The sequence below is a fragment of the Halictus rubicundus genome, chromosome 1 (assembly GCF_050948215.1).
Source record: "Halictus rubicundus isolate RS-2024b chromosome 1, iyHalRubi1_principal, whole genome shotgun sequence".
Lineage (NCBI taxonomy): Eukaryota > Metazoa > Arthropoda > Insecta > Hymenoptera > Halictidae > Halictus > Halictus rubicundus.
In genome coordinates this window covers 16,670,274-16,694,654 of record NC_135149.1, presented here as the reverse complement: position 1 = coordinate 16,694,654, position 24,381 = coordinate 16,670,274, and the positions used below count along the sequence as shown (strand labels likewise).

Below are 24,381 nucleotides of genomic sequence, written 5' to 3'. Positions count from 1 at the left end.
TCTCGAGCACTTCGTCGAGCATTCTAGACCTGCATCCTCCCCCTACAATGCTATTCCATCTAATATTCCGAACGGTGCACCCTCTTTAAATATAATGCTCCTCCTCTCGTTCCCCTCAGGCTCCTCCTCTTAGCCCGTTCCTTTCTTCGAACTATTGTCGGATTGAATTCGGAGCACTCTGTGCCGGATAATGCAACCAAGTCCATTTATTATTATTACCACAGGCCCGTCGGCGACGTCTCCCGTTCCGCGAAGATTCCATCTTTCTTAATCCGTCAGAATTTCTCTTTTCAGCGAACCGCTTTCATCGCGGGGGACGAGCCCGCTCGGTCTCTCGCGTTTTGCGCGTATCAAACGGCGGCGTTATCGCGACAATGTGTCGTCGCAGTTGAAACATCCCTGCTCAGAATCAGGCTGAATTACCGTCCCAGCTGGTTTTTGTTAAGAACAACGAGCCGTCACCGGCGGATTATTCGGGTCTCGCGAGGATTAAGTCCTGTCAGCCGGCTCCGTCGGGGTTTTCCCGGAGCGAGAGATCCGCCGACTGGACAGTGCCGGCAGTGAGAAGAATCGGCGGTCCTATCTACAAAGGTCCGCGAATGGCCGGGGGAACTATAAATCAACCGCGTCAATATCGGCGTCCGTTTAATAAATGACCGCGCGGCGCGGAAAAAAGAGGAAACACGGTTCGTACGTGTTTCGAACGCGTCCACCGGCTGTTATAAACGACCCGCGCGAGTGGAGGCCAACCTCCTTTATCAAAAGTACATTCTGCCCGACCGATCTCGATGGCTATTCGTCCGTCGACGAGCCGCGGGGGAGGGGAGGGGGCGAGAAATTAATCGTTGTACAAGGCCGGACGCGGCAGCAACGGGCGCCGGCCAGAGAGACAGAGGTACAGAGAAAGTTTCCCCGGACGACGAGAGAAAAAGAACCAGCCACTGAATAGCAAAGCAGCTTCCCCGGGACCGCGAGGAAAACTCGTTCGAAACTCGTGAAATCATTTCGCGAGTGCAAGTTTGACGCAATTTGCATGTGCAATACGTTCCCCGCTGTCGCGTCCCCGCACGCTCCTCGCCATCCCCCTTGCTGCTGCACCCTCGGTCCCTTAAGCGCGTCTTGGCTCCTGGTTCTCCGCTTTCGGACACGGCCGTCCCGCCGGACCTTCAAAGCGACCGATTTCCCGGCGATTAAGTTACATTACGCGTAACGACGGGACTAGGCCGGTCAAAGGGGACTTTGCGAGTCCCGACCGCCGGCTGGAAATCGGGAATTACGCTCCGTCCCCCGGGAGAACAATCGACAAAGGTGTTCCCTCGCGCTCGACATTCCATTTCGCAGAGATTAATTGGCAGGAAGCTCGTCGAAAAATCCTCTAGCTCTATCGAACCTTCCGAACGAGTCGGAATTCGATCGGTACACGTTGCGTCGCAAAAACCAATGCATTCTTACCAAGTTACACGCGTGGGAGACTCCGCATCGCACACCATTGTCCTGGCAATTCTCGGTGGATCATCTGTCGCACGTTAACATACTCCGATAGAGACAGAGAAATATAGATAGATCGAGAGGTGGAGTGAAGCGAGAGGCGCGCGCGGAAGTTGCACGTCGAGGACAAAACGGTGTTCCCACTTGTCTCGCGATCGTCGCACGAAGTTCCTCTACGCTTCCAGCGGAGCGGACACCTCGCAGAAATGTCCGACGAGCGGTTCAACGATGGATTATCGACGGAACGAGCTGTCGGTGGCGCGGCACGGCGATAGAAACGCGGATAAAACGACACACCTCTGTGCCAGCGGCGAGAGCCAGAGCTGATGCGGACCGCGGAAGGGAGGCTGCGAAACTGAGATGAAACCACGGCGCAACCCCGGTGCGCGCGCGCACCAAAACCACCCCCGGAATACACGGAAGCAGCCCGGCCAACCGAACGCTACCCCCCTCGTCCGTCCCTACTTACTTCTCTCCAGGACTACTACAACGACTACGACGACTACGACGACTACGACGACGACGACGACGACGACGACGGTGAGGACGGCGAGGACGTCGAAGACGGCTACGCTGCGTCCATTTTTCCTCTCCCTGTCCCTTTGTCCTTCGCCTCCTTCCTCCACTTTCGGCGTTCCTACCGTGGAACATCCTCCTCCGCGCGAATCAAAGTCCCGAGGCTTTTACGGCCGCCGTTTCCACTGTTATTGGTGAGCGCTTCCGGGTCGTCAGACACCAGACGAATCCGCCAACCGCTCCTTTGTTTCATTCCCGCGCGCTCTAATTGATCGATCGACTGATTGCAAGGGGTGCGGAAGCAACCGCGAATGTCCTTTGTGCGCTCGAGCCTGTGTATCGCGCAGAGATCAAGGGACTGGAACAGTCTTGGGTGCAGATAGCTCTGTGGGGCAGTGATTCGGCTCTCGGGAACCTGGGAGCTACTAGGCCCCGCCTACTCGGGGCAATTCGCACAGACGGAACGGGGATTTCCGAGGCAGATCTTTAGGAGATGTAGAAACTTGTGAGCATTGATAGAAATCGCTCTGCGGAGGCAGTGGTTTGGTCCCCAGGAAGACGGGAGCAACTAGGCCACGCCTACTCGGGACAATCTAAGCAAAGAGAATGGGGTTGTTTGAGGTAGAACTTTGGAAAATGTAGAAATTACTCTGTAGGGCACTGGGTAACGAAGCCTCGCCTACTTATACAAAAGGATGATGGATGATCTTTCGTCGATGTAGAACTCGCGAGATCGAGAGTCTTTTCTTTCCTCGACGTAATATGACGCACAGTACGGCTCCCGGGGTAAACAGCGCTCGCTGCTCGCGTCTGGATCAGAAAATTACGGAAGAGGACGTTGAAGATGGCTGAAAATAAGAAGAAGTACAGGATAAAGTTTCAGGGGACGGGCAGAAGGCGGAGGATTAAAACGGGGAGTAACACGGACTTAACGGAACTCGGGCGTTCGCGCGACAAGAAAGCCGACGTGACTGGAATCGGCCCGGCGACTCGCAGTCGCAGTTTAATGGCGGCGTGTTCGGTCGCGAGCGAGAAAAATAGATAAATAAATGGAAAATAATGAAACGCGTTCGAGGTTTACCGAGGCAGTGTGGGCCAGCGCGCGGTTCGATCTCGTTCGAGTGAGGCTCAATGAGTCACCTCGACAGAGCTCGGACAATGTTGCTCATTCCGGGCGACTTTAATTGCCAATTACCAGGCCGGTTGGCAAACTTGCGCCATTTTAAATTCGTTTAATCGAATCGCGTCCATACCGAGCGGCTGCTACTGCTTCCAATTTACGCGCCGGCTCCTCGCGCTCGTCCGAGGACACGGCGAATCGGTAATCGACCATCGCCGAACGGTGTCCTATCCCGATCGGAAAATTCCAACGGGAATAATCGGGACCCGTGTTTCCGAGCCGCGATTTTCGTCCCGCCACCGCTCGGACTATAGAAATTTATCGACTAACCCCGGCCGATAGGCGAGTTAATACCTACACGCCGGCCGACCCTCCGAGCGGATTTAGTTTAAGCGCCGCTCCGCGAACTTGACCCACTGGTTGGACCGCGCGCGCGGTCGTGTAACTTTCGAGGCAAAGGAAAACGCATTCTTTGGCAGTAGTTCGAAGAGAAGCGCGCAAACCGCTTTTACGCGCAGACTGTTTATTCGAAGACGGCCGGCACTTCGTTTCGCCCTGTTAAGGAACGAGCACAGAGCCAACGTAATTTTTACCCTCGAGCGCCTCCATTCTTTATAACATTTTTTAAAATTGCCACAGACCGTGCCCGGAGAGAGAACAGCACGACGATAAAAATTGTCTCGAGCAAATCCCTGGAATTCCCTTTTCGCGACGGCGATATTAAGAAACGGAATTCGATAATCCAGATCGACTGGAAAAAATTGCAAACGAAACGTTGCGTTAACTTCGCGTCGGCCCTTAATGGGTTAATTACCATTCGCCGGGGCTTCCGATAGCCGGAAGAACCGCGATTTTCCTCGGCTCTTCCTCTCTCCCTCTCTCGCTCCCTCCTAGCTGTGAAAAGCCCTTGTTGAACGGCGAAGCGCGTTATTTTATATTCCGTGTCTCGAGGAGGTCGCCGGAATCGAATAATCTCGCCTCGATAAAGTAACCTTACATCTTTTCGCAATTTAAAGCGGTCGAGAGAGAGAGAGAGAGAGAGAGAGAGAGAGAGAGAGAGAGAGAGACTTTTCTGTGGAAAGCGAGCGAGGACTCCGTGTACACAGGAAGGCTTCTCGGTGGAGAAACCTTGCCTTGGCCGTGCCGGAGATCCTTAATAAAAATGTACGGTCACGGAGTAGCCTTAGGTGGTGAAGATTGATGAGAGCCAGGCACTGCACGGCGCGCCACGAGCCGCCGGCTCGTTCCGAGCGAAAACGTCGGGCCAAGAAATTTTCCTTTCGGTCGAATTTGCCAAAATCAGTCGACGCTAACCCCTCTGGAATTCCGAGTAGCCCGTGGTTCCCATTAATTAGCCAGTGGACGGAGCGGAAGCTGGTGCCGGGCTGAACGGACGTAATCGCCGCTTTCGGGCGCAAATGAAAATTTAAGGCGCTGCTGCGACTGTTCCAGAGCTTCCTCGTAACCATTATATACTCGCGAGTCAACCGGCGGACTCATGGTCGCCGCACAAGATATATAATCCTTTCGAGCCTGCTAAATATTAGGTTATCCCACGAGTAACGTCATCTCTCGTCTCGCTTGAAATAAATACGCGCTTGGCTGATGCGTTTATAGGCACCTCAACCATTTAATGAACGCGTTTCTTAACGTCTTCGCTGAGAAATAAGAAAAAAGACTACCTACGGAACGACCTGATACGTTTCTTTCGGGGCTGGTAAATATTAGGTTGTCCCATAAGTAACGTTGCGTTTATAGGTACCTCGCCATTTAATGAATGCGTTTGTTAACTTCTTCACGGGAAAATCAAAACGAAGACTACCTACGGGACCACCTGGTACACTTCTTTCGGGGCTGGTAAATATCTTCCAGAGGCAACGTCCAGTGGCATCTGGTGGTCGAAAATGTTGGACGAGAGACGGAGGACGGTCCGAGAGACGGCTGAAACATGGAGAGACCGTTTCAGCGGGCGCAAAGTTGTTTTTCACGTAGACCCGCCTCGAGATAGAACCTTCATTTTTCCAGGGAAACAATCATTCTCGCTGTGGCCCGATACGTTGCTCGTCCATCCGCGAGGACTCCGCGAAGGCGTTGCCGTAATTACACAACCTCCTATTCAGCGTCGCCTCGAGCGCGTCCCAAGACGGCAATTCATCTCCGTTCTTGGGGTCGTTTTGCAGCCGCCGGGTGTTCAGCGTGTTCCAGGTCGGCGACTCCTCTCGGCTGATCATTTCCTCGGATTTATTCCTCGCGACGATGCCGCGATCGAGCGGCGCGGGATGTCCACCGCCGGCCCGCGCCGGCGAACTCCCTGAAATTGAAAAATCGATTGCCGTATTGTTTGCGATGCTCCCTCCCCCTCCCACTCCTCTTCCTCCTCCTCCGGGAACTCTTTCGGCCGCGAAAAAGTGAGAGCCCCGCGCGCTCGTAAAGCTCTACGCGCGGAAATAGAAAACGAATCGGCCGAGCCACTCGAGCCGGGGCGAATCGCAAATAAAACGGCGGCACGTCAAGCGGAATAAAATAATTGACTTCGTGAAAATCGATCGGAGCAGAATCGTTTCAGCGAGCACGCGAGCTGCGAAATTAGAGCAAAATTATGGGCGAAGAACACTCGAGCGTGTGCAGTTATACCGGGCGCTCGCTAGACCGCCAGAAGGAAGCAAAAACGAAAGGAGACCACGTTTCCTAACGAAATACCAACGTTCGAAAATTCTCCGATTCTCTACATTTGCGATAGATAACGAGCCAAAGCGTGGGCCCGGAATTCGAGCGAATTTATGAGCGGAGAACCTTTGAGGGCGTCCCATATAGGTGCGCGATATCTCCGAAGCGTTATTGTGCCGGCGAAAGAATCGATCGAGGAGCTCCAGGACGAAACCGAGTTAGAGTCCCAGGCAGAAGCGCGGTGTCTCGTCAGCGCGTTGCGTCGCAGAGTGTCGTGCATCTCCTGCATCTCCCTCTCGAGCTGTTTCTGATGCTCGAGGATGATGCGCCTCTCGCGAATGCCGGGCGATAATCGAAGCGATGAATCCACGAGATCCGCTTCGGCTCTGGAACCGAGGAAAGAGGAAACCGTTGTGCATAGCGGAAGAGGCGGTGTGGCCATTGACGACTCTTCAACGCTTTGACCTCGGCCCCCGGATGCCGTCGGTTAATCGGAAAAGCTGAAACGAGGAGGAGATAGAGTCCTCGCGGAAGCCAAAGCGTTGAAGCGGCGGTTTCGGTGAGGAACGCGTGCCTGGGTCTGTAGACTTGTCTCGTTGATCCGGGCGCATCCAAACTGCAGCTGGCGGTCTTCCTGGAACGGGAGGACTCTCTCGCGGCTCGGTGCACCAGGTCCAACACGGCCAGCTGCTTTTCTCGGGGAAGAAGCGCCGCCACCTCCTGCAGAATCTGGAAGGACAAATTTCCAGAATTAACGCATTTCGCAAAAATTGGCAATAAGAGAATTATTTCCCGTTTTTCTTCCGGATGCAAATGGGTTAATCACAGATTTGAGAAAGTGTAAATTTCTGATTGCTCCGTTGAGAGAGAGAAAGAGAGAAGAAATGTTTCGCGATTTTGGGAAGTTCGATTAAAAAGTAGGGCCGGATGGCAGCGGAAGGGAGGATTCGATGTCGCGGGGCTGGTTCGACGGCGGAGACGAGGGATTAAACTTAGTTCGGAAGCGCGAAACGCATTTTCCATAAGCATAAGGGGGCCCCGGCTCTCGGGCTGTCGCTCTTTAAGTAGAAAGTTAGTTGGCACACGGAGGACGGAGACGAGGAGCAGGAGCCAAGAGCTACTCGGCTGGCTGGTATAGCTCGCGAGGGCGCTTCGGGAAAGTAAATACGTGTCCACTTTTTCCCTTTTTATTCGCCTTCGGTGGCTCCGGAGATACATACATACATACAGACGGCACACACACACATACACACAAATGTGCAGGTACGCGCATCCACACCGGAGCGAACGGGGGACGCGAGACGAGGCTTCTTTTTATTCCGCGCTTCAAGAGACAGTTTCGTGGCCCGGCTATTGAGCGATTCCGAGGACCAGGAGGAGATCGGCAAGGGGTGGCGGGACACGTAGGAATCGTCGAAAGATATCGTGAAAAATCGTTCGCGCCCCGAGGATATAATTTCATCGACGGGATCCGCCGATGCTTTGCATCGATAGTTTCGATCCGAACCGATCCGAGGCGCCATTGTTGGGCAGCTACTTTTTAAACGAGGTTATTGCCTTAGCCGAACGAAAGCGTGCTGAATAACTCTGCCAGGGCCAGGGAATTCCATTATAGACGCGAAAGGCAATGGACCATTGTCGCGCGATCTTTCTCTCCTTCTCGTTCTCCCCCGAAGTGAAGAAAAAACATATTCATCCCTCTCGCTCCGAAAGAACTCTCGTCGAAACGATACTCGTAAATGACGGAAACACGCGCAACCGGAAATTAGTTGAAGAGCGTGGCCCCAGGCGTTACGGCAGCCACCGTCGCGGATAAACAAAGCGAAAAATACCGCCGCGCTGTGCTCCATCCCCTACGTGGGTTCGATTGTCCCTGCTCGATGACGAAACTCGCCCCCAGAAAGATTCTCCGACGCTGCTGTTCTGCCCGAAAGGAAACGCTGTTCGACGCAGTAATTGCGACCGATCGAAACGAACTTCGTATAACGGAGGAAACACGAGGTCTACAGGGCGTTCCAAAGCCCTGGAACTATCCTGCCTTCTTCGTGAATAGCTGGAGAATACTGACGTAACCCAGATGGAATCATCGTTCCACAAGAGCGTCGGCTATTTACCGTTTAATCAAGACGACCCGCTTTCAAACCAAGTATATCTATCATAAAGTGCTTTCACCTTTAATTCTAACCCTCGAACCGTGCAAACATTCCTACGGGAACATATTGTAAAATTCACTGAAAGAGAACACCTATCACATAGTGTTATGTACAACCCTTAATCCAAACGTTCGGAAATAAAAATGTTGAGCCGTTTAATGCAAAACTAAGTCAACTTTTGTCGGTTTGGTTTAACACCACTTCTCAAAGAGTTCAATCGTTTTTTAAACAAAATAATTGTAATATAATTTCAGCGTTTTACATAATCCCTCATTATCCAATGATTAACTGTTTTGACTTGCACCATTTATCCATTGATCGGCTCATGTGGTACACGATGAATCAACTTGGGCGTTAGTTCAAATTAGACTACTTTCCTCGAATCGATGCGAAAATAAACGAAAAATTCGCGTAAGACATTGACCCAGTGAAAAATTAGCAGAAGTTTCGAGCGCCTTGGGTCTCGGCGGGGAAAGAAGGAGCGACTGCCATTTATTTCGTCGGGGAGAATAGTTCGCAACGTCGACGGCTGGACCGATGGGAACGTTAATCGGGTAAGTAGCGACCGCCTCTATAAGAGAATTCCATTTCTACAGCGCCCGATTCGGCACGGCCGAGTTTTATCGATCGCCGCCGGAAGTCTCTTCGCCGTACGCCCGTAGATCTGGTCGCTTTCGAAGCGGAAGCACTCGCCGAATTGTTCGAATGTTCTATCGTTGGAACACCGGTTCAAATATCGAGTTCACCTACGTCTATCGAAAAGAGGTCGAACGCGGACGCGTTTGACGAATATCGAACCGGGGACGAGAGTATCGAACGTGGTTCGCGGGCGATCATTGTCAAGCGAGAAAGAACACTTTACATCCAGGGATTGGTTAAGGTCCTCTCGACCTGCTGAGAACTCGCTGACACCTATTACGACTGAACCAGACCCTCCTTCGAACGCTGATACGTTTAAGATCCCCCGGAGACTCGCAAAACTCCGGGAAAATCCCCGTGATCCTGAAGACCCTGCGTCGGACGGACCGAACCCGGAAATTCGAGTGGATATTCCTAACGGGTCGTAAAAAAGTTTCAGTCCCCGTAAGTGCAGGATCGTGTCCCATCGTTTGCATGACTTTCGTCCGTCCGTCTCGGGCCCAGAGCGGCTTCCGTCTAATTATCCGGCGGGTTAATCGACGGACCGGGTACCCGGAGATCCTCCACTGGGAATCTCCAAGAAAATTAGACTGTCGAACCCGTATTAAATCGCCGGATTGATGGATCGATGCGTGACGGACGAACCTCTATCCCTGGAACACCAGTCTCGTCTAAAACTTCTCTTTCGTTCTTCTCTTCCGCGTTTCACTGCAGCATTAGCTCCCTCGGTTCTCCGCTGCAATCGAGACAAAAATGTGTCAGAGACTTTGAAATTTGTAAAGCTAGACTCGCCGCCGAACTACGAATGGAGAACATTCAGAGATCCCGAACGATTTTCCAAAGAGGTCGGACCGCGATCAAAGCGGTCATGCCTCTCGAGCTGAAAAGGGATGGACCGCTATCGTTCGGGAATCGAGAAGCGATACCGCGTCTAGAAACTCCATCAGCGGGAGAGGTGCACTCCTATAACAGTTAGCGGGAAACAGCGTCCCGATGGACAGCAATTCGAGCGGCGTTGGAAAGGTGATCGAAGCCGTGCGAAACGGTGCGATTCCCAGTGTTTCCCCGGAAAGTATGGGAGCTGTTTGCGAGAGCATCGTTCCCATCGCTGCGACGGCATGGCGCGGCAACAGTCTTCTCGTCGGTTGTTACAGCGACGCGATACTTCGAAGCAGCGCGGCAACCCAATTTTATGTTCTCTCCCATAAACCGAGGTTTCACTTCGCAGTTCCCGGCAGCCGGTTTTCCCGAAACATTAAACCGGATTTCAATTCTGCCGCTTGAAAACTCGTGAAAACTGGAGGGGAAGCTGGTTTCGATACGCTCGTCTCCGAAATCTAGATGGGAGCCGTCAATCGGACGTCTCTAGAAAGTTCTATGGCGCCTGTTGCATTAATTAGTCGCTGTTCTATCGAGGATAACTTCAACAGACGCCTTTCACCGTCTCGGTTTCTCTCTGCCGGCGAAAATAACGCGATCCCCCGGGCGTGGAAGCGGCGCAAAAATCAGTATGACTTTAAAGTGCAATCTATTCGCGAATAATAGAACTGGATACATCGCTGAATCTTCGTGGACAGACGTATCATTCTTGCCAAGTTATCAGTTAACCATTGATCATGATTTTTCCAATGGAAATCCCTTCAGATTTGTTATAACAGGACCCGAAGCACTGAAATAATTGCTTTTTTGTTTTTTCATTTTCGTCCCATATTTCGTACTTGTCGACCGCTGTGCGCCGGTTACCGATTCCGCGATCAAACGCTCTCGCGAGAGAGATTCGTCAGGAACAACGGTCCAACGTGTTCGCCGCATTAACGCTCATTTGCGAGCCGATTAAAAGTCGATTTATATTCGTCGGAGATTTATGCGAGGGGGGAACACGGCGATACAGGCACAGGACCAAAGTGCGAGAGAGCCGGTTTTCTCTGCGGGGACGTGCGAGCGACGTTTAATTCGCGTTGTCAAGGAAGAAGTCTCCTGGCGGGAGATAAACGTTCCTCCGTTATACACACGCACGTGTACGTGCACGTGCACGCGGGGATCCCGATGCATACGCCAAAGCCAGGCAAACACGCTGCGACGACGGTTCGTTGAATTTTTCCCGTTGTTCCACCGTCTCGGCTGAGATTCAACTTCGATCCGGACTCTCTCTCTTTCTTTCTTTCTTCCTTCCTCTCGTCGCCCTATCGCTTGCGGAAACGTAAATGCCCGAAGTAGCGGAATAAATACTGTGACGCTCCGAACGATTTCCAATTTCTTCTCCTTGTCCCCCCGTTTACAGCCAATAAAACCATTTTTCGAACTTTCTCACGCACGTAACACAGCCCCCGATGGCAGAGCACGTCGAACGATACATCTTAACGTTTTCGATACGATCCAGCAGCGTTTGTTTCGATAACAGTTAACAGTTAGAAGAGATAGCAGGAAATCCGGAGTATATTATTTTAGCAAATCCTAATTAAGAACTGTTCAATCTGCGGGTTCGCAGGTGTTTGCAGGTTCCAGAGTTAATTCGTCCGCTGGAGGAAGTCCCAACGGGGCGGTTCGGGGCGCAGTAGGATTCTAGGGAAATTGGTAAAGACCGCGCAGGGGCTGGTGGTGGCCGTGAGGCGGTTATCAGTGCGGCTATTAAATCGGCTGCTAGCCGATTATACAAGCGGGCGGATAATAGGAAGCGCGTTAAGAGAAGAAGCGGATCGCCGGTAACTGCGGAAACTCCGGCGGGCGAGCTCCGCAGTTTCCTTCGAGCCGGTCGCATCGATATTATTGTCGTAGAATCCTGGCGTCGCGTCGCGTCGCGTCGCGTCGGTTCGACGTCGTTCCGGCGTTCCCTTCCCGGCGGACGACCCTGCGAAATTACTGTCCTGGAATTGCCTGCTCGAAACGCCGCGCCCGCGTCCGCGTCCCGCGACGGAAATCTGTGCTCGTCTAATCTAATGAAACTGCCGCGAACTGTGTGTAATTAAGCTGGCCCGCGCGTCGTCTGCAGCGCGGAATGAAAGCGGAGCCGAAACTCCGACGGGCAAACACCCGGGACACGAACGTCCGGGAATGCGAGTTTCACCGCGGAAATTACTCTGACAAATAATCGGCGATCGAACCTGCGCCCCGGAATGATATACTGACCAAGATGATCGAAATTGCGACGCTACACGACCACTGATTTACACCTTCCGGCATTGTGTTGGAGACTTACGGTCGAGTTTCACGCGGATGCGCTTCCGCTTTTTCTCGGCACCGGCGACGAACTTTCCGAGTGCCGCGGACTTTAGTTTATTCGTGTTAGGCGTTGTTTGAAACTGATATCGTTACAAGAACAGGTGCGAGGAACTACAGGTAACAAGCTAAGCGAATCGATCTCCATGGCAAAGCGATCCTCTCTGCGAGGTAACGAACACCGTCTAGCTTTGTTTCTTTAGTCCGCTTAATCTTCGTTAGCGGGAAATTCCTCCCACGGAAAAATCTCTAGCTTCCTGTTACGACGGGATGTTCAATGGTGTTCTGTGCATTTAGCCGGCCTTTGAAAGTTCCTCTAACACAACCACCGCCAAATTAACACTCGCGCGCGCGTCAACTTATGACTGCACAGACAAAAAGAGCGACAAGATAGAGCGTGTGGGGCAGCCTTTACAACAGAATTTTTTTCTCGCAACAAACCTTCGGGCTTCGTTCGAATAATCCACGGATCGATCGTGGTTCGTTTGATCACCTGAAATAACTCTCACGGGCGGCCGACATTTTAATTAATTACTCCGGTGGCGGAGAAACGGCAGAAAAAACGAGACGAAACGAGACCGGAGGTAACGAAACGTTAAGTAGAATGGCGAGCAAAGTGAAACAGAAACTTGCGGCGACCAGGGGTAGTTGGTCAAACTGAAACTTACCCTGAACTTGCCGAGAGAGAGCATGGCCAGGACCAAGTCGCCCGGTCCACGGTGTCGAGCCCGTTGCCTGCTCATTGACGCGACGTACGTCAAAGGGCTGGCATCCCTCAGCTCCGCGTGGCCTGCAACACCTAACAAGATTATTGATTTTGCCACTGCGACTCGCATAAACGTCCCCCGGGACCGAGCGAGGGAACGGGCGTCCGGATACGGAGCAGAAATTTGCCTACGTCACCACCGCGGCTCGACGTTGATTTAAAACGCGCCAGCCGAACCGCTCTTTTCGAGCAGCTCGCGCACACGGTTGATCTATCGCCCGAGGCGTTTCCGCTCGAGTTTTACGCTCCCCGTTACCTATGATGTCCTCCCGCGACACCGGCGTAAATCTTCATCCCTTCCGCGGCGCGTTTAGCCCTCCTGCACGCCAGCCGCATCCTCAATGTTTAACGCGACCACCCGTTATTCTATGTGCAATCCCGGTTAGCCGAGCGTTCCCATACACCTTACACCGTGAAATCTTAACCCTCTCGATCCCGTTGGGACACGCGCGTCCCACGCGGTCTTTGAAAAATGCTGATGGCCGGAATGCGCCCTAAGAGGCAGCCTGATGTAAACTGCTGTGAGCCGACGAATTTCTGTGAATTACTTTAAACAATCTATTGCACTGATCTTTTAGTAACGACTATTCAGTAATGTAGTAATAGTCTACAATAATATAGAAGCAAATATGTTAAGTTAGCTCTAAGATAATATAACGTACTGTCCCTGCCTCACAAGAAGTCCCTCGAGACGGCACCGAGGCAAGGGAGGCCCTAGCTCGCACCCGATGGTTAGGCTTTGACGTCACACATTTTCGCCAATAATTCAGCTAGAACCGGAAGTTCCTCTGGAGTGACCCAATCGGACGGCTTACATCCGCATTCCTGTCGAATTCCTGCCAGAGGGCTTCTTGTGAGGCACGCAGGGCAGATATCTGTAACTGAAAGTTATCCTAAACCGAAAGGCGAGGATTATAATGAATAATAAAAAGAATAATGCATGGACTCTTCTAGGCGGAGCGCGCAGGCCGCCGCGAGATCAGACCCCTTTAAAGATCGAACATGTTAAAATGGAATTAGGAGCGAAAGGGCTAAAGAGCGTCGTTCCGAGCGGTCGTCCATCGGGAATAGTTGGACGTCGATTCGGCCGCCGGGAATCCCGGTTTACGACATTTTCGAAGTAATAAAACGACGCCGGTCAGTCGTTGCCGGCACGTAGAACCGATACCGCAACAATAGGACTATTCCTGGGGAAGGATTTCGCTCGATGGCTACCGGCAGGCTGGCCGGCCTCCGAACCGATAACACGGCCAGCTTGAGATAGCGTTGGGTCTCAGAGCGCCGGGAGTCGCGAGCGAGCCAAAAGCCCCCAACGAGAGAGGCGATGTTCCCGTGATACAGTCCCGTAAATCTTTATCGAACGGCGAACTCCGCTTCAAGGAAAACGCGCAGAAGTGGAAGCCTCCTGCTTCGCCCACGCCTCATCTTCGTGCCGAGAGATTGATCCAGCCCAGCGATTTTACGAGCGAGAAGCTACGCGCGGGTCCCTCCGCGAGAGGTAATTAACCTTTTTTCGACCATGGCGAAACGGGAGCCCGACATCGCAGGATGTATTGGAAAAATCTCACCGGGGGAATTTTTTCCCGAGTAAGGTCTCCCCGACACGGGAACGTCGACGCGTGCTCATCTACGCAGCCCCGGAAATAATTGATTTCTCCCGCTGTTATTACCCACGGTGTACCGGCTTCGCTCCGTTGCCAGGTGCTTTTGCGAAACGTGCAGAGTCTCTTGCGAAAACTCTTACGCGAGCCTGATCATTACCGATAGATCTGGAGGCTTGCACGAAACTCTTGCGCAGGTCTGGTCTCTATCGATGCACTCATCCGGAGTACAGGCCAGCGCAAGCCCGCATTACCACTTTTCGAAGAACTTCGTTCCCTTAATTAACAATCTCACGAAAAGGCCTGTGCGTTCCACGGAATGAATCAGGAGTGAAACTGTCGGAGTGAAACTGTCTGTTCAAGGGAAACCGGAGGTAAAACGCGATCTCAATCGCTCATACATCGTCTAAGTTATAACGCGCGCCAGGATCGATCACGGATCGCATAAACTATGCGAACAAATCGAGCGTGAAATCGATACCGTGTAAATTCCTCTTATCACCTTTATCCACCTCGGCGGGAATTTCGAGACTCGATGTTTTCGGGGATCGGCGGAACTGCCGGGAAACTGGCAACCTTTTTTTCCCCTCCGAGTTCCCATGAAAGCGGGGACCGGCGAATCTAATTAATTCTCTAAACTCGAACCCGAACCCGCACCCGTTCCGGAGCACCTTATTACGTCGCGACAAGTTTCCGGGCGAGCACAACGGGGCAGAGAGCTAGCGGAAGCTCCTCGGCAGTCTTTGCCCAAGTTTATATCTTAATACCTGATTTAGTGGAGCTCCCGCGCCCACTGTAATTACTCGTGTGTCGGTCTACCGCCTCGTTTCTCACGCTACGTTCTATTTGCTATCGACCCAGCTCGGACCGGCCGAAATTACTCGATCGAGAAGAATCGCGCGTTCTTCGTTCTCACCGTTGCTCTCGCAGCAGGCGACCCGGGACTCCGACAGAGAGTCGAGGATCTCTCCGGCTTGGAAGCTCGTCCTTTTTCTCCTGGCGATCGTGTTCACGCTCCTGGCCTTGCTCCAGGTGGAGAACGCGCTCGGCCCCTTGTTCTCGGCGAACGTCAGGTTGTACCTTAGCTCCTTGTCCCCGTCGAGTAGAATCAGCTTCAGAGAATTCCCGGAATGCTCGATCATCTTTGTCATGCTCTCCGCCCACCGCCAACCCTTCGACAGGGACTCCACAATCCCCAGAGCCGGCGTCGTTTCCTGCGACAGCACGGATTCGCAGAACACGGACAATGAACGCATCTCCGAGCTGTAATTCTCCTGCTTGCTCCTCCAGCTCGCCGCGTACCAGCAGTTCTCGTGAAGGCTGTAGAAAAGAGTGCTCAGGTACGGTCGCAACACCGGCTCGAGGTACTTTGCGTCGTAGTCCATCCCTTGAACAGCCAAAGTGACAAAAACCTGGAGAGAAGAGACTATCCAACGCTAGAACTACTGGAGGAATCGAATTCGATTCTTGAAAATGAACCAAGTGGACTATTGCTCGGTAGACCTAACGTTAACTGCATTCGCTGGCTGCCTACCGAAATACAACCACTGCAGCAGCATCCTCGTCATCACCGGACGAGACTCCAACTCCGCGCTGGCGGTCTCTCTGTCGGCTCGGACCTCGTCGATCAAGAGACCAACGGATCGATCGAACTGGCTGGTCGTGTTGCAATGCCTCCCCTTCTTCGAGTCTCTGGGGCGTTCTCGCTCCCTCGCGCGTCGGTTGGTCATCGCGCGGATCTGATCCTTGGCCTGAATTAACACCAGCTTCAGCAGGAACACAAGGTTCTCGACTTGCTCGCTCGTGTGAAAGGCACACTCAGGAAAGTTCAGGTAGGAACAGATATCGGAGTAATCCTGTGATCGAAAAGAGAAACTAGTGGACTGTTCTGTTTGAGCTTGAAATAGCTCGATACGCTACCTGTGCGGTACAATCTCTGGCTCGGAGTGCTTGCTCGAGAATCAAACCGAGATATTCCAATTGTCTCGGGCTATAACCATAATCTGCGTCCGCCGTGCCCCGGGGCAAAGAGAAGACTATGTCTCGCCACCTGGCGATTAGCTCCGTCTCCATAGCATCTAGAGGTCTGGGCACGCATGGAGTCGCGGAGAGAGAACGATTATGCAGCGTTTCCAAGTAGGACTCCAGCAGCCGACAATCGGAGGCGTACGAGTCTTCGCGATGCACTATCCCACCTGTAAAGTACAAGCACGTGGTCAGAGATGACCCCGCAAGCAAAAGGCGACTTCAATCGAATCGCGAGCTGCGAAAGCTTGCAGAAGCTTGCAAAAACGAGTCCCGCCCACGGGATCTCAAAGAAGTGAACGACGACGCTGTGAAAAACGCTGATGAGATATCTATGGAGGTGTATCGCGGGGCGGCTTATGGGCGCGCGCACAAATTGCCGATACGTCTGCGATAATGGTACACGTCGTTATCGTCACCAATTAAGGATTTCCATGGAAACCAGACGATCCCGCGAGCCGTCAACGCGCGTGCATCGTTGTGTACGTGTCACCGTGATATCGATTCTCCCGTGGGGAAAAAAATAACGACAAAAAGGAGGATGGATCTCGCGCGGCGAAAACAAAAGCCGTCCTCCGACGCGCCACCGCACTACAGCACACCACCTTCCTTTTTCCGGTTCTACCGCAAACCGAATTACCTCTCGCGCATTGTAGCATCACGTTGCAACGCGGTAGAAAGTAACACCTGAGGTTCTGGCATTTCAAAGCGGTGACTAACTCGTCCAGCACCAGCAGAACGTGACGCGAGAGGGTGTCGGGCGCCCAGCAAGTCAACGGATCCGGCCCGGCCCGTTCCAACGACCAACGATGCATCGTCCTCAGAATATGTCTCGAGACCACTCTCAGCCGGTCCTGCGGAAGACGATCTCCCTTCCGGCTCGCCGCCGCCTGGAAAACAGTAATCGATATTCAGACCCACCTACCGAATGCTTAATTTAAAATAATAAAACGCCCGTTTCAATTGCAGTCCGTCGCTGCCTTCCACCAAGCAAAAAGTCTCGTTGCTCGCGCAGAGCACAAGCCGCTGCGCCGCGGCAACGAAACCGGAAGCCAGGATAGAGGGTGGCTGCGGCTGCGGGCGGGATGGAAATTTTTCAAATCGATTCAACTTTTCTCATTACGTATTCACCGGGGCTGCGTGTTCGGTAACCGGGGACCGGCCGGATAAATTATTGCCGAGTCGCATCGAGCACCGGCGTTTTTATTAAGGGAAACCCGATATAAACGGCTCAAAATTAACGAATTTTTGCGAATTTATTTTCTGCCGTCCATTCAACCGATCTTTTTGAAATTGCGGGGGCGTTTTACCGCGCTGCTGAAGCGCCTGAGCAAATTTTTTTGGTTCGAGAGAGCTATAAATACTGTCGCTGTAGTGGCTCCTTTCTGTATCCTAGTCTACTGTAATCAACCCGTTTACTTTTTACTATTTGAAAATCATTGCTGTGAGATTCGTTGTTTACAATTACTATATGTTCCTATTTCCATCAGCCACTTGGTAGCGGAATAGGCCAAGTTCGCGTTAATTGTTCGGATTTTATTTAACGCCTATATGATCCAGAAGCCTAAAAATCAAAATAAATTCAAAGTCATGTACCGGGTGAAATAAAATTTGAAATACTAAGATTTGTGATGCTGAGAGTACACTTCGAACCCTCTTGCCTTTAGCAGATCCTAACCAAACTTGCCACGCTCGATACATTAACGGAAAAATTCATTTATGAGTCTAAACAAATAATTCCGTCTCCCATTTCTGGGGGCCGTGGCTTTCAAAATGTTAAGTAGCCAGTACTAGGGTCAGCGCGCGAAGAAGAGAAAGAATGTGTTTTCAGCGTCGACGCAGGGACACCTGAATCGCCAGGGGATAGAAGGAAGACCCGAGGAAAAGGGGAAAGGTCGATGTGTTTCGAGAAATAGGCCAGAGAATCGGGGACCGAGTGAATGCGAGGCGAGACGAGGCGAGGCAAGGTGAGGCGAGCCGCGGCCGAGCGCGACGAGATGCGCCGCGCACAGCCGGATACGTGGGCTGAATTATTGTCAGAGCCGTCGCGTGAAGTGATTCGTCGCGGAGCCACGCGCGAACCTATGAAACGCGCCAAATATTCCCATAGATGAAAACGTCAAAGAGAGAGAGAGACAGGACACCGAGGACAGAGGACCAAGGTACTTCTATGCTCTGGCAGACGCTCGAGAAAAGGAAACAAATGATACGCCCGACTGAATCGACCAAATAAAATCCATCGGGAGGAAGTGCATTTGTCGCGCAGTCGGTTGCGAATGGAACGCCGTTGCGTCCCTGCTCTCACAGAATAAACTTTGCGGGAACATTCGAGTACAGATATCGCATGTCGTTAACCCTCAGACGGCGTACCTTTATTTATCAATATTTTAAAATGTATTTTTGAAAATACTTCTTTGAATCGTCCCTAATTCAGCAGCTATTCGTTCAATTGATTCACCAGAAACTGAGTAATTGAATCACGAGTTTGATACTTTGGGTCAAAATGGACCCGGACTTCGCCGTCGAAGGGTTAATAAAGTAGACGGATAGGGTTCCGCGTCTGTTGGAGCTGCGCTAAATGATCAGAACGAATACAACATTTATTTCAATGATGTAACACTTTGATTATTCATTTGTCGAATAGGGGCGAACGTATCGTTGATCATAAATACTTCCATTATGAAGTGGACCGTATTTATACCTTTTGCTCTGATCGTTTATCGCAGCCCTAGCATGAATATACCCCGAGGAAAAGTGTCGAAGACGAACGAGCAGGAGCTGCAAGATTACTCGGTATCTCGGACGAACGTCGATCCCACCTTCGACTTTGTAGGATTCAAAGGGAGTCCCTCGCGCATCTGGTGCAAGATTTCTATGAGCACCGACTCCGTCAGGCCGGGTACACTGTCGGCGGCGTAGTGTTGACTCATAATTTTCTCTGCCGCCGGAACACGTATACCCCAGAGAGTTGCTCGGTCCTCGCAGCGTGCACCAGGGTACGGTCCAACGGCCACGGCGTACATTCCCTGGAACGGTGACGGGAAAACGAGGACACGAGATAATACAAACCCGTGATTCGTAGGAGCGTTGGAGAAGCAGAGATCTCCAGACTTTGAATCGGTGCACTTACGCTTTGCGCGACGGTGTAATGAAGAAGAGCGTCGCAGTGATAGAGGGGCACTCTTCGAGGATAGTCGGCCGAACTGGGCCAAGAGGACAAGCCTATGCCGATTAACAGCCTGACCTCCACTTCGCGAGACTTGCATCCGTCCAACGCTATCCGCAAAAGTATTCCTCCGGAGTCTTCTATCAACGCCACTCGATGTTCCCTCGGTTCCGGAGACGATCCATCGGAAACGGCTGCGAACAATTGTGGAACGACTTGTTTATCTCTTAGCAACAGCACTGTCGAGGATATAGGACCGCAAAGGGTTAAGCGGCTAGGGTTGTCCCACGGAACTCGGGCCGGATTGTTAAAAATCGCGTCGTTAGCCAGGCCAGTTATTTCGCGAGACAGGGCTCGGGTTGATTTACGGGACGTTCTTTAATCCAGTTACACAGAAACTGGGCATATTTCGCGGCGCTCGTTACTCTAAATCCTCTGCAGTAGTTATTAAAGCAACTTTGCCCGAGCGTCCTGTTCTGATTTATAGAACACTCGGTGTGTATCGAATTACCGAGTTGCCTCCGCGCATCGGTTATTTAATACAAACAGGGAGGGGACGAACAAGACAAGCGAAAGGGGATGAAAGGGGAGACGAGAATAGGAGAAAGACTGAGGGGACCGACGCGACGAAAGCCTGGAAGAAGAAAGTTCGGTGACACGCGAGAAGCTCGCGGAACGTCTCACGATAGCCTGACGTTGATAAAGGGGCGGAAAGGGCTCCCGCGAAATGAGGAATCAGGCGGGATGATAACGAGACGGTTGGGCATTTCGTTCTTGTTTACGATTCGCCGGTAGCGAGCCGCTTTTGTTGCCCGCGGAGATAAACGCGCGGTAATATCTCAAGATGAAGAGGCGTTTCGAGGTTCGAGCGTTATCCGCGGCAGGAATTTATCGTGCACCTTTTATCGCCGTTAATTAACGGCGGCGTTTAAGTTTCCCAATAACTCAGGAACACGTTACCTGGCCCGTAAAATATCCGACAGTGGTCCGGCTGCTTCAGTATCTTGTCGAGGACTTCGGCGTCCACCACTTGCCCCGGCGATCCGCAAACGTTGGCGTCCGTCGGTTCGACGCCATCTAAAAAACACGAAAGCATAAGTCCCGTGTACGGTTCAACAAAATCCACCGGGCAAGCCGGCGCAAATTACCTCGTTTAACAGCTGCGGCCAACAAATTTGCTAATTTGGCCTTCACGAGATCCCTCCTCAATCTCCCGGCAGCGTCCGCGTACTCTCGCCAGGGCTTTGCTCCGGCGTCGAGTATCTTTAACCGAATAAAGCCCGGCAGACCCGCTGCCGCATCCTCTTCGACTTCCAACTCGGAGCTCGCGGTCGGAGTAGACAGCGCGTCTATGCGCAGCAAATATTCGAACTTCAGCCGCTGCAGAGAGAAAAAGAAAGGGTTGAGGAGAGCGACCGGCCTTTACGTGGCCCGTTCCCGAACTTCGAGGCTGCACCCGGCCCTGTTACCTTCATCCTACGTGGCTCGTTCAGCGAAACGAGGAACACGGACGAGAATCTCCGGTCAAGATTGCCGGCGGCCAGCATCAAACGTTGAACCAATCTCTCGACGATAGCTTCGATCGCGGTAGCGCTCGTGGAATCTGTAACATCGCCACTCTCGTTCACCGTTCGACCATAAAAAAAGATGAAGTATCGCGGGCCGGACACTGCCGTGGTGCACTTCCGCCAAAGTGTCCTGGTAATCGGGCAATCTTTTGCAAGTAGTTAATTGAACGAACGAGATATAACCAATCTATATTTGAATAATTGTTCAGCATTCTTTCCGGTAGCATTGGGAGAGCCTTCAACTTGAAAGGAAACTTTTGCAACGACCTAACAATTTTTTGCCGTGTTCGGAAGCCGAATACCTAGTAGTGTGTATTGGCTCCCGCGTTCGATATACGACCGCGTTGTTCCTTGGCGCAGCGCAATCTTACCGCGGCTCGTGTCGAATCGACGAGCAAGATTTATGGAGAAACTCGTTAAACATTCACCGTTTTGAGGTTCCTCGGCCAGCCCGCGGAAATATGCGTTCAGGTTATGCATCTGACCCTTGGTGAAAGCGAGCTTCGTGGCCATTAATCGTGTGCCGCCCTTCGCGCACGAAGGTCCGCTAGGTGAGCAGCCCATCCTCCTCTGGGGAAAACAAGAATTACGAATATATAACCGAGGATCGTTGGTGCACGACTCTCCGTGTGCATATACTCCGGCTAAAATCAATGCTACCCGGCTAAAACGAGAGCTAGAAGTGTTCGGGAATCGTTCTCCGTTCGAGCGGAAATGCGCCCGTAGAATTTGATTTCCCCGGACCAATAAGAATCGCCGCGGAGGACCGAGAGTCGTGCAAGAAACGCGATAAACCGCGGGGGAAGGAGGATCGATCTTCCGTGGCTCGATATGAACCGTTCGTTAACCCCTCGATGCTCGTGCCACGATTTAATGTCTGACCTTTTTACTGTGACGGAACAATTCCCTTGACAAGTGAAAACAAGTTTAAAAATTAATCGAAAGAACTGTAATGGTGTAAACAGTAAAAATAATAGTGCGTCAAATAGTTAAATCACGCCGCCTCTGCAGCCTCGGAAGCTCGACTCCGTTCTCCAACAACCGGAACTGTTTCGGAATCGTTCAAGGAATTCCTCGGGAATGCACATTCCCCGCTTTCTCGACAAATTCCGTGCATACGTCTCCGCCAGCTTGCCGCTGCACTCCAACGATCGTGACTTTTTTCGAGCGCTACTCTCTTTTTAGCAGAGATCAAAATAAACGGTCGTCTTTCGTTTTTAAACACTAAACCTACCGACACTTGTTATGCATGTACCTATTCCTACCGTGCGCGTCAAACCTTAAAAAAAGGTATTGTTAATATAATTGAACGTAGATAATAGTCAGTTTGTTGCTGAATGAATTAGTAGATGAACAACTTCCATAAAATGACGATACAAATTTATTTTCATATAATTTTAGTTATATAAAAACTACTGCGATGCTCTCACCTCGATTTAGAAAATTGTACTGTGTCGTCCACCTTTGCGGTTCGGATGTATTTGCCATGAAACGGTATTATCAACCAGGCACGTGCGTAACTTGATAGCGTCTCATTCAATAAGGCGGCTCATTTATTTTGAGTTGGCCAAGCCACATTGAGAATAGCCTTTCTTTTATACTGATTGTTTAGGTTTAGAAGATCTATTTAACACGTTGACCGCCATGTCACCCATATGTGGGTGACAGAATTATTTCTACAGGTTTTTAACTGAATGTTTACGTTAATATATTCATCGTAACAAATTTGATTAGGAACTGTAAAATACAAGAAAGTTGGGGGACTACTCAACGTCATACATTTAATTTTTTTCAATTTTTATCTCATTAAATAACTTACTTTGATTTTATGGCTTTTTGAGGTTTCTAGTATGGCAGTCAAAGTGTTAAATACCATATCATCACTGTCCCTATGTAGGACAAACTACATATATTTCTTGGACAAAAAAAATAAACCGAGAAATAAATACTGAAAAATACATTGTATACATACTTTAAGAAAAGTTGTAAAGATAAATAGCGATGTGATAATGTTGTATGTACGTAATTGTACGCAGAAGTTTGAAAAGGTCAATTTGACCGGCCGTGGTGGGTTTAGTGTTAAAGAAATTCTGATCAATCTTATGAAATTACCCTGGAATGAAGTCTTACTTTGTTTGATATCGTTGGGACGATTTCTAGAAAAGCTTCACGTTTTAAATAGAATCTATTAAAATGTTCCGTGACTCTTTCTATTCTTGTGTTTTAGAGGATTACGATGAAACGTTCGAATGAATTCGCTGCACGATCCGACGAGTTTTTTCCACGATTGAAAGAAAAAGGAGCTTGCAGCCGCGTGTACGGTAACTATGAATTCTAGATCTCGCGGGACAAACGATACGCGACGAGTTTCTGTCGCGAACAGAAACGAAAGGATTCGGTTCGATTTATAGTTAATACGTACGCGGAGAGCGACGACGAAGTCACGGGCATAGATCCACGGCAAATACTGAACGAACGCTATATCACGGAGCAAAGCCACCGGGTGACGTTTCCATTCCATCCGGAAAGATATTGACGCTCCGCGATCGTGACCATGTAAATGCACCGAACGCCAATTATTATTCAGCGGATCGGCTAACAATGCCATCCCAGTGTGTTCGGTCACCGGAATTACTTCCGATCCTGATTGTGTGCGCCCGACTTCCGCTCCCGTGGATGTATTCTCGTCTCACCTATACATTATACTGCCATTACCCTCTGTTCCTCGCCACTTTGACCACGCGCACATGTGCGTATCGTGTTTTCGATCTGTTCACCGACTGAATCTTTCGACGTTGCTTCTCTTCACAAATGCGTAAATAATATCTGATTCATAGCTCATAGATTCGCCGATTTTGATGGAACTCGTGTAAGAAATGACGCTTCGGAAATTATTCGACGTACATCTTTTTTTATCAATCTTATCTGTGATGGTATTGTCTTAGGCTAAAAGACATTTTCGTGGACAACGGTACGCTCTGTCAATCGATGTCAGCGCAGCGCCAACGTTTGACGATTATCATTCAGAACTATACACAGAAGCGCACAGCCAAAAATTGTCAGTCTCCCCGGGACTGCTGGAGACGACGGACCCTCCGGCGGCTCCAGGAGAACCATGGTGGATACTGGTAGACCCGGTTGGAGCTTGGAAGATCCTGAAGGACCTATGTAAGTCGCCGAGGGACCATAGTGGACCCCTGATGGACGTCTTTCTCAGTTTCTTTTCCTTTCAGCCATTCTCTCTATCTTTTTTCTTCTCTTCCACAAATCCTATTTTCCCTTTCTCTTTCCAAGATCCCCTCCACTCTCTGCCTTCTCTTCCCATCCCTAGATTCTCTCCTCCCTTGTCTTCCCATTCCTACATCTTCTCTTCCTTTTCATTTTCTGTGCTGCTGATTCATATAGTTAGATAGCTGACTGTTCTTGTATTTGCGAATTTTAGCGAGGTCGGTATTT

General features: G+C 51.0%; 2 protein-coding genes across 10 annotated transcripts in view; both read right to left on the bottom strand.

Annotated features, from left to right (window-relative positions):
• The window catches only part of LOC143355637 (uncharacterized), a 97,202-nt gene extending 95,389 nt beyond the window's left edge, over window positions 1-1,813 (bottom strand). Inside the window, exon 1 of the mRNA XM_076790654.1 lies at window positions 1,453-1,813. The gene's annotated coding sequence lies outside the window, so the exon portion shown is untranslated. The remainder of the gene's footprint in view (window positions 1-1,452) is intronic.
• A 2,982-nt stretch (window positions 1,814-4,795) lies between these two features.
• LOC143355596 (uncharacterized) lies at window positions 4,796-24,018 on the bottom strand. Of its 9 annotated transcripts, none has more exons than XM_076790559.1 (17): window positions 23,348-24,018; window positions 21,354-21,495; window positions 20,827-20,960; window positions 20,506-20,737; window positions 20,318-20,434; window positions 19,322-19,551; window positions 19,011-19,217; window positions 16,832-17,081; window positions 16,087-16,361; window positions 15,701-16,022; window positions 15,083-15,553; window positions 12,468-12,598; window positions 6,366-6,520; window positions 5,918-6,177; window positions 5,136-5,435; window positions 4,947-5,065; window positions 4,796-4,818 (listed from the first exon to the last, which is right to left on the bottom strand). In XM_076790559.1, exons 1-15 carry the CDS (start codon window positions 23,531-23,533, stop codon window positions 5,158-5,160), a joined length of 3,390 nt encoding a protein of 1,129 aa, XP_076646674.1. In that variant the 5' UTR covers window positions 23,534-24,018; the 3' UTR covers window positions 4,796-4,818; window positions 4,947-5,065; window positions 5,136-5,157. The 9 variants fall into 9 exon arrangements, with proteins under 9 accessions (XP_076646674.1, XP_076646683.1, XP_076646691.1 ...); XM_076790568.1 differs by having other exon boundaries at window positions 12,468-12,589; XM_076790576.1 differs by having other exon boundaries at window positions 23,056-23,483.
• Window positions 24,019-24,381: the final 363 nt, after the last annotated feature.

Coding starts and splice junctions, on each gene's coding strand:
- LOC143355596 (XM_076790559.1), bottom strand. CDS start 23,533: ATGGCATTGTTAGCCGATCCGCTGAATAATAATTGGCGTTCGGTGCAT. Junction 17,082..19,010: donor TGAATCCTACAAAGTCGAAG/GTGGGATCGACG, acceptor ACTGTTTTCCAG/GCGGCGGCGAGCCGGAAGGG. Junction 5,436..5,917: donor TATATGGGACGCCCTCAAAG/GTTCTCCGCTCA, acceptor TTTCAATTTCAG/GGAGTTCGCCGGCGCGGGCC.